At 39.3% G+C, this 16,337-nt stretch overlaps 2 protein-coding genes across 2 annotated transcripts in view; both read right to left on the minus strand.

The window, feature by feature from the left end:
* LOC135219159 (cleavage stimulation factor subunit 1-like) overlaps window positions 1–8,333 on the minus strand; it is a 150,893-nt gene extending 142,560 nt beyond the window's left edge. The window contains exon 1 of the mRNA XM_064255683.1: window positions 8,146–8,333. Coding sequence (XP_064111753.1) covers window positions 8,146–8,219 — 74 coding nt within the window. The 5' untranslated portion in view covers window positions 8,220–8,333. The remainder of the gene's footprint in view (window positions 1–8,145) is intronic.
* Window positions 8,334–10,583: 2,250 nt separating this feature from the next.
* LOC135219160 (uncharacterized) overlaps window positions 10,584–16,337 on the minus strand; it is a 7,210-nt gene continuing 1,456 nt past the window's right edge. Inside the window, exon 2 of the mRNA XM_064255684.1 lies at window positions 10,584–14,707. Coding sequence (XP_064111754.1) covers window positions 11,819–14,686 — 2,868 coding nt within the window. The 5' untranslated portion in view covers window positions 14,687–14,707 and the 3' untranslated portion in view covers window positions 10,584–11,818. The remainder of the gene's footprint in view (window positions 14,708–16,337) is intronic.

Here is a 16,337-nt window from a genome sequence, read left to right on the forward strand (position 1 = left end):
TGAAATGCTTCCGAGGCCGCGCCCTCACCTCTTGAGCATTCATATTAAGAAAAAATCTCAAATCTTTATGCAAACATAATGAATGAGACCTCTTAAAAGAACTCCTTGGCTATAATGCCAGGTGTTCTTGGACATGAACCAGTCTGGTCTTTTTTACGGAACACCGCGGATTGTCCGTTGACCTTGACTTTCTATATGTTTTATCAAGATAAAACTTGAGAGGCCCTACAGGGCACAGGACTCTCTAATGCCCTTGCCCAATAATTTGTGCCATACCCTTGGTCTCCAAGCCTTCGGGTCAAGGGTTAGACAGGTTTTCGTTCTTATCAAGAACGGAAGGCTTAGAGGACAGACCGCATTATGTCCTTTAAAGCCAAAACCTCTGATGATGGCTAAAACCTCACTAACCCTCTTTGCCGTGGCTAGAGCGGTTAGAATATTAGCCTTTCTGGTCACGTGTATTAAGTTCGCAGAAAGGATAGGTTCGAAATGCTTTTGGCATCAGAAACTCAGACTACGTCTAAGTTCCATGGCCGGAACCTTTGATCCAGAGAATTTCAAGATCTCCACAGACCTCAAAGATCGTGAAGCTTTGTTGTTTGACAGAACCGAATCTCTGAGCCTAGAGGCCGTCAACAACATATTTGCATATTCTACAATAGTTAGGACTTCTAGCTTATCTCATACTTCAGACGGAAAGATAGAACCATAAGGAAATTCACAGAGGTCGAGGTGGAGGAACAGTCATTTCCCTTCACTGCTTTGCCTTGGCCAAGAGACTGCCATTACTCTTGAAGATCTTATCGCTATGTACCGTTGAAGACGAAGGTAGATATTGAATGCAACCTACGTCTTCACAGACGAATCGAGAGAAGGATTCTCAAGATTCTGAACCTGTGCTTACAAATGACTGAAAACGCTAACCGCTATTTCATTGCTGTCCGGTGAGAAGTCGTAGTTGCAATGAAAGCGGGGCGTTCTTCAGTAATGAAAAACACAGGGGAAAGCCGCCTGAAGAACTGCTTCTCATGGGCTGAACATTTGGAAGTAGAGCTGTCAGGTCGGAGAGTAGGCGATGTCTTTTGACATATCTGTTAATTCGGGTTGAACAATGAACAATTGTACACCTACGAATATGAGATATTTTAAAGACAAACTCAGATGTCTGCAAAATCATTCGCATTATCGCAGTGCGATGCAGCGGGAGACTTGCACAGACTTCTGTTACCGTGCGGTAAACAGTAAAATGAAAGAGTCTAAGAGATATCTCTGTTGAAAATTCTCGCAATATCGAAGGCGATGGAATCTATCGTCACAGCAGTAGATGGTCCTTCATAATTGCGAGAATCCCCGTTAATCAGAGACCTAAGTCCATGATTGTTGGGCAGAGATACGGTTCGGTAGTCAATCAAAGCAGGGGAGAGAGAGAGACATAAACAACCGTGCATCTCGGAGGCCCAGCTGATACTGAGCTGCTATCAGGCAGTTCAATACGCAGTAGCTGAGCCTGAGCTCCTGCTGACTCGTCATCCTGAGTTGCCAGGTAATCCATATTCCACAAAGGAATGCGTTCGGCTAGAACCACCGAGCATAAAAGATATGCTCGAGCAATTATATTTTGGCGAAACGAATTTCGGTAAATATAAAAGTTGAAATGGTGTTGTCGTGACAAAACCATAAGTATATAAAATTGAAACAAACTCCTGGGAGGTTGCAGGCAACCCCGAGTTGCAGTTCAATTAGAATACTTCTCGTCTAAGTCGCAATCCGTAGAATAACTAGGATATGCGCCTACCCCTCGGACAATTCAACTGCTTAGTAGAATCATGTCGCGAGGTTAATATACGTAGTATATTTATAGGATTCTGAACAACGATCTCCATCCTAAATTTTTTCCTTCAAGAAAACAAAATAAGGATTGGAGATCGACCACCTTCGATCTCTATCAAAGAGAGTGAAGGAGAAGTCTTCCTCGAAGGAAAGCTTCAATGGTGAACAGAATACTATCTGCCTGAGTTGCCAGCTACTCCCTTTACGAAGGAATAGGTATGATATTATCGAGCAAAAGGAAACTCTCAAGCAGGCCTATTTAAACGAAACAGAATTCGCTAAATACAGAAGCTGAGTTGTTGTCGTAACAATACCTGAAGAGTTGTTCTTACTCCGAAAACTCTTGGAAGGTTGAAGGGAGTGTCAAATAAATCCATTAGAACAACAGTTCTTTCGGCTTCTATCCGCAGAGGTAAATACGATATGCGTATATGACTTGACCCATGCGTTAGCAAAATGACGCAAAGATAAACTACGTAAGTATTGTAGTAATTTTGAACATCAAATTCTCTACTACATCTTTCCTCGACGAGGAAGAGAGAAAGAAAGGAAAACGACTGTCCACGTTCTAATGAATGAGACTTTTAAAAGAAACTCCTTGACTCTTTGCCAAGACTCTTTGCCAAGAAAAGGGAGTAATATTCGAATAGAGATCATCAAGAGAGAACCGAGGATCGAAAAAGGACCGTTCAATGTTCTTATGATATTGGACATAAGACTTCCTGGATCTAGTCTACAAGTCTTTTTCTTACTCCCCGGATGAGCCTCTGAAAATGAATGAGAGCTCTTCCGAAATTTGTTAATGAGTTTATCCGCTTAAACGATAAAAACGTTAAAATCTATGTCAATGAGAACTACCCCATTTATGAGGGGTCCCCCACTTAAATGACAAAACGTTTAGTATCTTGACAATGGGGAAAACGTCCTGACTTGACAAAACTATTAGCACTTTGCTAATAGGGGAAAACCCTTTAACATGACCGAAAGTCACCCAGGAATCCGAGTATATAATCTTCCCGATTCTCAGAGAAATCGATGAAGAGAAAAGAGGGATCGAAGAAAAAAATTCGGGTATGTCTCTCCGCTAACTCCGAATCCTTTTTAAAAATTTCTGTAAAGGAATGTCCTGTGGAGAGTCCTGAAAAAACCTCCTCTTGACGAGCGTTTAGAAAGCGTCAAGCGTCCTAAGAAACGTCCTGAACAGCAAACAAGACGCCTTCAACAAGTCTTTTCTCTCGCAAAGCGTCCTGCCGAGCTTCCACCGAAGCGTCCTGGCGAATGTCCACAAAAGCATCCTCATAAGCGTCCTGCCGAGCGTCCTCAAAAGCGTCCTGCATAGCGTCCTGGAAAGCGTCCTGCTGAGCGTCCTCAAAAAACGTCCTGCTTAGCTGCAAGCGTGTCTGAGCAGAGAACACCAAGTCTTCTGAACGACGTTTCAGAGAGGATCTCGTTGAGCGCCCTGATGCATGCAAAGCCCGCCAAGAGGCGTCCTGGCGAGCGACCTTGCCAACATCTCAATGTTATGACGAACCGCGTTTTGCGTATGACGTTGAATATTTTCAAGGGACGTCCTCATGCGAGTCTCCATGGAGAACCGCACGCTGCTCCTGAAGTGTGTGAACACTAAAGGAAGACGTATGGCTTTCGTCTTCAAGACGGGCCTTAAAGACCTTCATACCTTCTTACAAAGACAGTGGCCGCCTGTGCGACAACTTGCGTCTTAGTAATGCAAAAAAACATCTCCAGAAACGCACTCAGCAAAGGAACGCCGAGCGTCCGAAAGACACCCTCGCAAGGTGCTTGCCGAGCGTCCTGGAGAATGTCTCTACTTATAGGACGTCGAGCACCTCCAAAAGCTTCCTCACGTCTAAATTGCCCTTCTTATGCCGAACCAGAGACATAAGTTGTTTGACTGTGCAAAGCAGCTTGCCGGCCGTCAAACTTATCAGCTTGCTTTTTCGAAGTAAAGCGAACGTTACATAACGTATACGGAGCGCCATGAGGAGAGGAGACGAATACTGAGTTGCTCCTCCAAAAGGTGGAATCAAGAATGTCCTTGATTACCAAATTCTTTTGGAATGCTAGCGAGGTTGAAACAGCTCTAACTTCATGAGCGTTCACTCGCAGGAGGCTCAAATCACTCTTCTTGCAAGATGAATGAGCCTCCTTAATATGTCCCTTAGGAAAAGAGCCAGTGCATTCTTCGAAAAGGGTAAATGTGGTCCCTTCCTGAGCACCATAAATTACCCGAAGGAGCTCTCACTTCCTTCGTTTATGTAAATAAAATTCGAGAGCCCTGACAGGGCATAGGACTCTTTCATCCTCTCGTGACGAGAGAGAGGACGTGAAGCGTCCTCTTCTCTAAAGCTTCTTTAGGGGGCGCGAGTCCTTCCGAGAGCTCCAACCCCTGTGTGGGGAGGATGCCTCGGAGGACGAGAAGCAATCCTTCAAGATTCGTGCACGTGCTCGATCTTCGGCAGCCTGGGAAGCGACAACAGGACCTGCCGAAAGGAAGCCAGATCAACATGAAAAACCCGTAACCCTCCTTCGGCTTTTGACATGCCCTCTCCCTGGTTTCCTGGGAGTCTAGGCCTAGAGGCGTTATGGGGCCGATCTGACGTTCCCTCCTGACGAGAGAGAGGACGTGAAGCGTCCCCTTCTCTAAAGCTTCTTAGAGGGCGCGAGTCCTTCCGAGAGCTCCAACCCTTGCGCGGGGAGGACGCCTCGGAGGACGAGAAGCAATCCTTCAAGATTCGTGCACGTGCACGATCTTTAGCAGCCTGGGAAGCGTCAACAGGGCCTGCCGAAGGGACGCCAGATCGGTGGGGAGCCCCCGTAACCCTCTTGCGGCTTTCGACATGCCCTCTCCCTGAGTCCTGGGAGTCCGACAGAGGTCCAGGCCTAGAGGCATTATGGGGCCGATCTGACACCCCCTCCACAACACAAGGGGCACTACACTTCACAACACTGATTGGAGAGCGAGCACTTTAGTCTAAGATTACTTGATGTAATCCTCTAGCAGACACTTCTTCTAGGCCCGTAAGCCATACCACAGGGTTAGGCAAAATAAAATCTACAGGAGTTAGAAGGTTCATTATTTCTAACTTCTGTTTACTGTGGAGGAAAACTCCTGATTCTAACACGCTCTAAAATGCGTACATGAATCCTCCTTCTTCCGTAATCAGTCACACATTACACTAATTACATTGAACTTATGCAAAGAAAACATGTAAACGTCATATATACTAAGCGAGTGTCTACCGAAAGTTCCGGTAGCCTCACCTTACCATGCAGACAACAAAGTCTGAAACTAGGCTAACTAGCTTCAGACATCAAATGCAATGAAAAAATTTACGATAGCGTATGCCTAGCCACAAATCCAAGTTAATAATCGAAAGAATAATTAGGATACTTAAGCGGCTAATGAAGTTTTTCAAAATCCTAGGCGGAGGTCTGTAAACAGTTGTTTACCGACCGGCGACAGAAAAAATATGAATAGAAAATGGGAATAGTTCCTGATATCCGCCTCCCACGGCGGGAATGGGTACTACCACCTGGCCGCCCACTGCGTGTGCCGCGAATTTTTAAATTCTGTCGACTTCAGAAAATACAGCTATATATATATCTGTCAGGTAAGTTTCATGAACAAACATGGGTTTCCTTGGATCCCAGACAGACGTCGTCATTGTGCACGATTGTTGTGAAGAAAGGGCCTCAGCATCTATGGGTACAAGTGGTGTGAGTTAGCATATGGAATGGAAAGTTTATTGACACAAGTAACTCCGCAAACATCGAGATGGCGTCAATCTTCTAAATTTTTGGTGTTTTAAGTAAAAATTTCAAAAACGTCATGGAGGTATGTTTGCACTGCACATAGCTAGACTTTCATTAGGGGAAACAACCGACAGGACTAGCTGATCCAGTTTTGACTGCATGTGGAACCACCCTCCGAAAAAGTACTTTAACACGTCCTGAAACCAGAGATGGGCACCAATCACGGAGTCATCGGTGGTGAGAGCAACAGCTCGAAACCTCTACTATCCTTTAGAAGTAAGTATTTTCTCCGAAGTTAGAAATTAAGGTCATATTTTAAGATTAAACAGAGGTTAATGAAAGTCTAGCCATGCGCAGTGCAAACATACCTCCATGATGCTTTCAAAATTTTTACTTAAAACACCAAAAATGTAGAAGATTGACGCCATATCGATGTTTGCAGTCACTTATGTCAAAAAAACTTTCCATTCCACGTGCTAAATCCGCACACCACTTATACCCAATGACGATGCCCGTCTGGGATCCAAGGAAACTGACAATTTTTCAGTAGAAAGAAGTATCAGAACGAGATTTTGCTATTAAGCATTACACCCAGTGCCGTAATTTATAAGGGTATCGTGAATCACTAATCGTAAAGAATAACGACACTTGACCTTGTACCAGAGACAAAAACTCCATTATCCAGAAATGAATACGAACACGCGTAAAAAGCTCCACCTACCCTCCCTCCACCCTTCACCCCTTTCCTTCTTCGTTCCTTCGCCTTCCTTTCTCTCTCTCTCTCTCTCTGTTGCCAATTGGTAAGTGTTGACCCTCTAAACTGGGTATAAGACTACACACAAAACGTTGAAATTGGTGAAATTAGGCTATGTATTGGAAGTATATATACATAAATATTAAAGCAATTTTATCATTATTGCATTACTATGACAACTAGAATTCATGGAAACAGTTTATAATAATGAATCGGCGTATGCGTGAAGCTTCCACTAATGTGGCAACGATGATTTTGCCATTCTTAGCATGCAAACATTAAAGGTTACATTTATTTCTGGCATACGGTTATTAAAGAAATTCAAAATACTAATATAGACTGAAATCAATGAAAAGTGCTAGCAAAAATAAAAAAGCAAAAAAAAAAATATCTATATAATCCACTTATCCATAGTCGTTCCTCTGGTTTTCGGCAGCCAGATGTACGAAAACGTTAGAACCATTTGATTGTATCTACTTTAGAAATATCTGTAATTTTTCGGGGTAATTTGGTTGCAAAAAAGGGATAATATACATGAATTAAATTAAAATGTTTAAATAACAAAGTAAATTTGAACTAAATAACGAGTGAAGTAAACAATTTAGGGAATAAAACTTTGCAGTTTCGTCGTCTGCTGTTCGTAACTGTGTTTGTGGCAAGCGCGCTTAGAAACCAGGAACAGCAACTTGTTTAAAGTGCAATGTGGAGTGAATTGAGACCAAAATGTGTATAATAACAATCAAATAAGCACTGTGGAGTTTCAGTTGTGATGGCAGTAAGGATAAAAACCACCGATTACAAGGTAAGAATGAATTCAGTTCAAACCATAACCCCGGGAATAAAAAGTTTCATACTTTCACTAATATAGGCAACAAAATGTTGTTTTAATGTGCTGATTACAACTGCAATCTTGAGTAAGATCAATAAACGTTACATAAATACGCTAACATTGTTCAAATGACTGCTGGGAAGGCTGGGAAAGATGATTGTCGTCACTGATCAGAACCTGTACATCCCACGGTAGCCGCCATAATGGATTTCAAAACTGCCTTGAAAACATATTTTACGAAGAGCGTCACATGCTTATTTTAGTTCGTATGGGGCTTTCATAGGTATATCACATTATGTTGACGAAACTTCAATCTTTGGAATGGTATGCTTAGAGTTGTAATTGTATTCTTGTTTCACCAATTAAATATCAAATGAATAAGACCCGGCCAGCATGATGATGGTGGATCGTCTGTGATTATTTACCCTAAAAGTACTTTTTCAGAGGGTGGCCTAGCCGTGGTAGTCGGTGAGTTGCCCAGTCCAAGCAGTTGTTTACCCTATGCAGTAGTCAGTGAGTTGGCCAGTCCAGTCGGTTGTTTACCCTAATAGGCTACTAGTGTTTCACGATTCACGTCTCATCCAGGTCTTCATTTCATTAAAAAAAAAAAAACGTGTTTTGCTACTCCCCCTTTCCATTCTCTCCCAAAATGTTAGAACAAACTAGGTCTACCTAGGCCTCTGGACTTTGGCTACCTTATGTTAAAGTCCGATTTAGGTAGGTATCCTAGAGTAATTTGGGTTTAAGAACACTTTGAAAAACTGAAATTTTTGCTAAGTTAAATAACTAACTGGGAATTTGAGAATTATCAAAACTTACAACCAATTCTATGTTCACAACTCGATATGCTGCAAGACTATAAAAAAAAAAATAGACACACCGGTACCATAGGTAGTAGGCTAGCTAGGTAACGTAGCCTCCTAACAGTGAGTCTGGCTTAAGCTAATAAACTACTTACCTAATAATGAGTTTGTACAGCAGATCTCTGTGCTTAACTTTGCTTTTCTCTTCTTTCTTTTCTTCTTCCTTCATTTTGGCTTTAAAATGGATGCAATTTGTATTGTCACAAACCTACTACACCTGGTTCTGTCAAAGCTTCCCCGCTGGTTCCTGGACCTGGCGATTGTTTACGGTTATCCTGCTCCTCTTCTTCTTTAAAATTTACGTCTCTAGTCCTACCGGAACCAGAGAACTAAGTTAGCTCTTTACACATTAAGGCCCACAAAGAGTCAATATTCAAACAATTTGCTTAATTTCTTTAGGGATTTATTTTATTTTATTTTATTCAACTTATTCTTTTCCATTTAAAATAGTACCAGTCGGTAAAAGTGTTTGTTTCAGTGACAGTACAGACACGCCAATATTGGATGGCCATCTATCCCAGCTTTCATCATTAGATAGATATATTTGTTGTTAATCTTGTAAATGTAGATGAATGGAAATCTGACAAATTTGAATGAAAAATATAGAGTTGCTTTCTTACTCCAAAACACTTTTTAAGTGCATTGCAGTTGTTCGTTAATAAGGACTATTAATTTTTTTATCGGCTACATTTTATTTATTTCTCAATAAATAAAATGTAGCTGTTCATACTTAATATTTATTCTCCTCTAGTATCATTTCAATTTGTTGACTTTAATTCTTCCTATTTCAAACATCATAAGTTGCTCCTTTCTTTTCTGAATACCTTTTGTTACGACGCCAGCAAGTACTAATTAATCAATCAATCAACCAATCTGAATACTTTTACTATTTAAAGGCGATAACTGATCCACGACTGTTATCTATCTTACTTCAATATTTCTGCTTTTCACTTTTGAATAGAAGCAGTCTCTCACTTAATCTTATTCCGGAACCCTACTACTTTATTTTCAATTTATCTTAAACAATAAAATACTGAGCAATGTAATGTCCTTCATATACTGAAGTGTTATGTCATTCTGAAATTACTTGAATATGTATTGTAATCTTGATAAAACAGCCAGTGGAGAAATATGAGGATTTCATAACATCTGCCAGTGAACTCTTGTCGACTACGCACAGTACTAATTGCTTTATTTTTACTTAGATGCATTTCACTTACAAAAACAACAGGCAAAAAAAGCTAAATTATTTATATCCATATCAAGAAACTCGTTATCATTACTAAAAAAAGAAAAAATGTCTCTTTAGAATTTTCATTTCATTTACTTCCTTTTTCATTTAGATAGTAGGCTACAATATTTTTGTTTTTAGTACAAAATACAGTACAATTATACTTTCCTCTCTGATTACATGTTCTTCTCTTTAGGAAGGTAAAGAGCTAAAAAAAAAAAAAAAAAAGGTCAGAATTCAAATGCAAGATCAGTAACATTCATGTCTGCATACAGTTTAGACTGCATTATCTTGCAGCATTTGACTTTCAATCATTCACCAATCCAAGTGAGTGATAGAGGCTGAAGTATTCATTCAGCCTTTCTCATTCTTTCAGTCTTTTGCAGCCGTTGATTCACTATTACAGCAGCATCTTCATGTAGGTACATTCTGTACCTTTAATTAAAGTATTAGGTTTTCATGATGATAACAATCTCTATAGTAATATAGTACATCTTCGCAGTCTAAGGGTGAGGAAAATAACAACTACAGTTCATATGATTGTCAAATTGAATTTAACATCTATTTACACTATACAAAGCTTTCACAGGAGGTAAGAAGAGGTGACTTAAGGTATGAAATAAATAACCTGAAAGCAAAATAACAATTGTGATGCAAAAACGTAATACTGTATACAACTACTGTATAGTGATATAGGCACTGTATGCACACAAGTAAAAATAACAAGGAGGCATTACAAAGTGGTGTAGTCATGGTAAACACAGTAGTCTTTATAAAATATGGATAATTATATATCTAATAAATATTGACAAGAGCAATATATCACGAAAATTACTTAACGTAAAGTGAAACATGTATCCAATAACGTACTACTCATCAGTTGTTAATAGATAACATTAATGCATAACATTAATACTTTTTTGTGCTATAAATATATGAAAAGTCAAGTTTAACATTTTCAAGTAACAAATCTTGAAGTTGACTAGGAAACAACCAGAAGTTTATATACATACATACACACAGACACACAGACACACACACTATATATATCTATTACAATATATATTTATATATATATATAGATATTATATATATATATAGTATATATATATATGATATATATATATATATATATATAGTAGATATATATATATATATATATATATATATAGTATATTATAATATTATATATATATAGTATTATATATAATTTATAAAAAAAAATTTTTTAATATCTATATGTATATATAGATATATATAATATATATATATATATATATATATATATATATATATATATATATATATATATATATATATATATATGATTTAGAGAGAGGATTAAATGAAAACAGACCTAAGTACAAGCCGTGAAACCCATTCATAACATGCATGTATGCACGAAAAACAGATATGTAAATAAGTAGATATATTGTACATGTGCCATTAGCGTGCATGTATGGTATATTGCATAAGGTGATATAGTATCTGTCAAATAAAAGAGCCATTGTTTCTAGATGGGCGCCCCAACAGAAGCTAGAGGAAATAATTATAAAACAAAAAACAGAGCCCTTCTATGGGAGCCAAGTCGTCAGCCTTACAGAGGTCTCTTCTACTGGAAAGAGTAACAGTAACCCACCCAAAACCTACAAAGCTGTTTCCATACATATTACAATCAATCAACAAAAGAAACCAACAAAATAAGAAAAAATACAAACTAAGAACAAGTTTTAAGACAGTTGATCCCAATCAAGCACTTCAAGTTAGACATTAGCTTGTATGCTTGTTTATCAAATTATTACGACAATATACACAGATAATACAGAGCTATTATTAAAGCTGAATACAAAATTCATAACGTAATATTAATGTGCTGGGACAGAGGTATCACAAAGTTACAGCAAAATAGTAATCAAGGTGTAGACAACACTCAAATGAAAGTAAAGATATTAAGACTTCCCTGACTCTGAAATTTCAGAATAGCGTATTTATGTGAGTTTTGGCCAAATAAGAGGGCTTAAAAGTCTAAACATCACATACTGAGAACAAGGAAAGTAGTTGCTGTGAGGGTATCAGGTTTATTGAGGAATATTTTCAATCAATTGGCAGGTGCAGTATTATCAACGCTTGATCATAAACACATTCAAACTCTATAAGCCTAAATATTTCATCAAACTTTATGACACGAGGGAAGATACGTTTTAATCTCCTCTCTAGGCCAATACCCACTGGCCAAACATTAAAATAAACTGTATAAAAATATGTCAGGTACATTGTATCATATCACAGTTATTATAAATGGATAATAAATTTCACTATATAAACAAGCATGGAAACATTATGTCAATCATGCAAGTTTTCAAGCATAGTCATTAATTTTCTATATCAACAAACACTTCTTTGCAAATGCAAAATGAAAAAACAATACTAGTGTCAATTCTCTAAAAAAAAAAAAAGTAATTGATACAATAAGCTGATCCAGCATGTCTATAAATGTTGGTCAAATTAATAATTAGCCAGATTTTTGTATCATAAAACTATATTTTCAACCACACAAACTTTCTGCATCCTACATTCACTGCATATTGTTGTAGCTGGCGCTCATCTTCCTGCGTAACATCATATATGGAACCCACCACTATCCAAGACGCTGTTATTGCCCTCTCCCGCAAAACTCTCAACCATTTAAAGCAACTGTTAACATCAAGGGAACTGTGGCGGAGGACTAAACGAGCATAAGAATTTGTCAGTGCTTTTGCAACATCGCAGGACCACTCAACTATCCCATCGTGAACTCTCCAAATATCAACGGATAAAACTACAGCTTCACCTACAGTATTGAGAGGCGCAACAGAGGAAGGGTCAACTGTTTCCGAAATATCGAGATTGATATACAGCATCCGCAGCATCGGCAACTTCTTGAGACATATATTCAGAGATCTAATCATGTCTGGGGTAATATGGAGCGCCAATCGTTTCAGTGAGTTTGGCAGGAGTTGCATGGCCTCCCCGCTCAAGCGACCTGCGAAGTGCTCTAGTATACACGGGGAATTACCTCCTAACAGCAGTCTCAGATAATGATCAGAGAATTCTGTCTTCTCAGACCAGAAATGTTGGTAAACGTGAAGGGAAATATTAATTTCCTGATACTCTCTGCAGGACACGAGAACCTGTTCTAGATGGGGGAAGTCTGAGGGATTTTTGCAGATTGTCAGGACTAATATGGAGGGCCTCTTCAATTTCAAAATACTCTTGAGCGTTAAAGAAACAGAGTAATCTTCAATTTCCCAAACATCTCCCATTTCTTCCAATATTGCAAGAGTTATGGTCGGCTCCAATTTTGCTTCTTCTATATACTGTAACCATAAGGATCCTTTACTCACTTGCAGTTCCTTTAGAATTTCAACAATTTCCTTTGCCCGAGATTCCAGCTCAGATGGAATGAGAGTTGCAAACATTCCCACCAAGTACTTAAACATGGCTTGATAATTGGGTAAGGAAACATTGCTGAAATCAGTTGTACGCATGATATCTTTAATGGAGGTCGAAGGATCAGCCTCCTTGATTTGTTGGGTTATAAACCAAGCAGCATAATACTGTAACGTAGATCGTCGAGGGAAGGACACTTTGCGTACAGGGGCGAGGGAGTTAGTGTTCTCCTCTACGTAGCTAAGAAACAAGGATATGACCCTACCAGGGAGATCCAATTCTGAACATTTGGAGACAATCCTCTGAAGGTTTTCTGATTCAACACAAAAGTGTCCCTTCTTCAGGGTATCAAAGGCCACATTACTGATCGTCAGCAAAAGTTCATAAAGATTTGAGTTTAAGGTGCCATGATCGTGCATGCTGGGCAGAGTAGAGCTTAAAAAATCCAAATAGATTTTATGGACGAGGAGATCTTCAACAAGTAGGAATATTTCAGTCACCGTGGTCGTCTCATTAATACGGTCCGGTGCATAGCACCAACCAAATGCTACAAGTCCCAGGACCTCTGGAGATCTCAGGTGCTCCTGTAACTGGGGATACTTAGACTTTATAAGTTCATAGAGTTCTTGCTCATGACGGTTGTGGTTCTTGGCAGGAATGGTTCTCAGAACTTTTTGAAGGTGTTTTAGTGTCTGACTTTCTGTTATTCCCTCCAGTTCTAGAAGCATTGTCCTCTTGTGTAGAGATGAGAGTTTCCTCTGGACATCCTTTGCTTTTTCTCGTGAGGCTGTCACTACAACCCTCGACCTGGGTGTTATCAGTCTTACGAACTTCTCAAACACTGGAAATGAATCGGAATCGAGCTCGTCGACGTCGTCAAACATTACAAGGACATCAATTGAGAAGAAACACTCAGAAAACTGCTCTGACTGAAACGTAGATGACGTGCGAGGTAGCAATAGCGACGTCAGTTCTTCCACAGTAGAAAAACTCACTTTACGACATTCAAGATAGAGATACAAATCAATGCATTCTGTGCCTTTCATAACATTGTTCAGTCCATTACCAAAGACATATTTCAAAAGGGTACTTCTGCCCATTCCATTTAAAGCTGATATCACAATTATGTCTGGGATGAAACCGTCACACTCCTTGGCTTCCAATAGTTCATGGATGCCGACGTAACTTTCCTCAGCTGACAGTTGTCTTTGGGTAATCTGCATTTCGTCTCGTCTTAGTTTCGGTTCTGTGTATAGGTTACTGACATTTACCGTCTGCTGTGTTAAACAAGGCACAACACTCGTTTCGCAAATGATTTCACTCACGCTCACCATTTCTCTTCGACCCTCGTCGATAATGCATGTTCTGCAGTTCAAAAACACCTCTTTCTTGTGCTCTGCCAGCGTTGGCAAGGGCAATGGGGAGTTTTTGATGGCATCTAAGCGAGTGTTAATGAGATGGATTAAATCGTTCTTTTCCACACTGTCCACATTGTAAGTAACACTAGCCTTATCGACCGTGTTTAGAAACAGTACTCGCAACTCCTCGATCATACTGTCCAGCTCCGTCGATGAGAGCATCATCCCATCGTGAGCCATCTCATTCCTCTTCATTTTGATCGAGTAAAGGCAGTATTCCAGGGAATCCGACTCTGGCATTATCCAAACGCTGTCACTCTGTTCACTCAATCCGCACACCATTTGGAGTAACTTGTACAGGAGCGTTATATCCATAGACAACAGATCGCCATTTTCAATTTTCTCGCGCTGAGAGTTGTTGAAATCTTTCCTGAATCTTGTTTTCGTGTAGCTTGGTAGTTCCAGAATAGCATTCTTTATGCTGGCACTTCTCCCTTTGTAGCCCCACTTGAATACTCGTAAGAAGAGCTCTTGGCCAACCCTGGTCAGGCTGATGGCATACTTGAGGTTGTTGTGGTCTTCCAAACGAAGTCCACTGGAATTCAAGGATGTTCCCATCTTGAATGATGTTGAGTTAATCTGTGAAGACAACCAATTTATTAATAATCACCATTATATAAAAAATAGACTCACCGGATAACTTTCATTACTAAAACATAAACGCAAATATAATTCTTACGTCTTAACATATAAGCACTGACAATGGCAATCAGTAAGCTTTGAAATATAAAAAAATTGAACAATTAAAAGGAAACCTTCACACTCCTGCTTTGTCAAGTCAGAATGCCAGTGAGCTACATATCTTTTTCGAGAATTAAAAGAGAAACATATCACAGTGAGAGACAAACAATAATGAAAATGGACAGCCTCCAAGTTGGAAAATTGTTTAGAAAACTAATAATGATTCATGAAAAAATAATAAAAATTCTATGGTGACATCAAATTGCTTTGAACTTAATGTTACTTGCATGACAACTCGTAATCTACTGGCTGTCTTTTGTTCAAAATAGTATGTTTGTTTATTTTAATTAGCTTTTTCGTTTTTAGTGTGGTACTTTAATAATTGCCAATGTGTTCGTGACATATTTGTTGTTGCCTTTGAGGAACAGAAGGTAGAAATGCTGACGCTGTATATCAGCGTCAGCACTGTGTCAATTTAAATCTTTACAGAAAAAAGGCGTTTTTCATGAAAAGGCAAAAAGTCCTTTCCCCTACAAAATACTATTTTGAACAAAAGACAGCCAGTAGATTACGAGTTGTCATGCAAGTAACATTAAGTTCAAAGCAATTTGATGTCACCATAGAATTTTTATTATTTTTTCATGAATCATTATTAGTTTTCTAAACAATTTTCCAACTTGGAGGCTGTCCATTTTCATTATTGTTTGTCTCTCACTGTGATATGTTTCTCTTTTAATTCTCGAAATGTGTGAACGCAAGAAACCCCACGAACAATGATCTAATTAACACTGCACGAAGTTTTTGAAACATTAATAGCAGAGGGACAAATGATCAAATGCCTTTAGCTTTCTTCACAACCAATCATTAATAATACCCTGTCATTTTTTTTAGTTCCCTTCAAACAAGCAAGCAGCTATTTAACCTTGCAAAGAGGATAAATTTCTTTTCTTCTTCCTTTTGTTTACCTCCACAGCCATAATGAGAGAGAGAGAGAAAGAGAGAGAGAGAGAGAGAGATGATCTCCACTCCATTATCATACTTTCACAGCCAGTGTCTGTACAACATGGGCACTGGCGGAAATTACCACTGTAACTGGCGTCGTCCTCACGTGGCACTCAAGTGGAGGATATGAGTAGGACTAAGTAGGATACCCAAAGGGCTTGTGTCTATGAGACCATCTGTGCAGAGATAATTAATGTCTGTCCTTCGTAACCAATCCCCGTAGGAGGGTAGTCCATCAGAGAACCTCATGCGGTGCACTGTAGGCATTATACTTTAGGTTCTTTGCAGCGTCCTGCCGGCTCCTAGCTGCAACCCCTTCCATTCCTTTTACTGTACCTCCGTTCATATTGTCTTTCTTCCACATTACTTTCAACTCTCTCCTAAGAACCGTTTCAACATTATTTTCAGCGCAGAACGACCTCATAGCTCCCATGCAGCGCTGGGCCTTTGGCCTAAATGTTTCATTCTAATTCCAATTCGTAGCCAACACCAGCGATAATCATGACACAAGTAACAACGGTGACAC

The sequence above is a fragment of the Macrobrachium nipponense genome, chromosome 1 (assembly GCF_015104395.2).
Source record: "Macrobrachium nipponense isolate FS-2020 chromosome 1, ASM1510439v2, whole genome shotgun sequence".
NCBI classification, from domain to species: Eukaryota; Metazoa; Arthropoda; class Malacostraca; order Decapoda; family Palaemonidae; genus Macrobrachium; species Macrobrachium nipponense.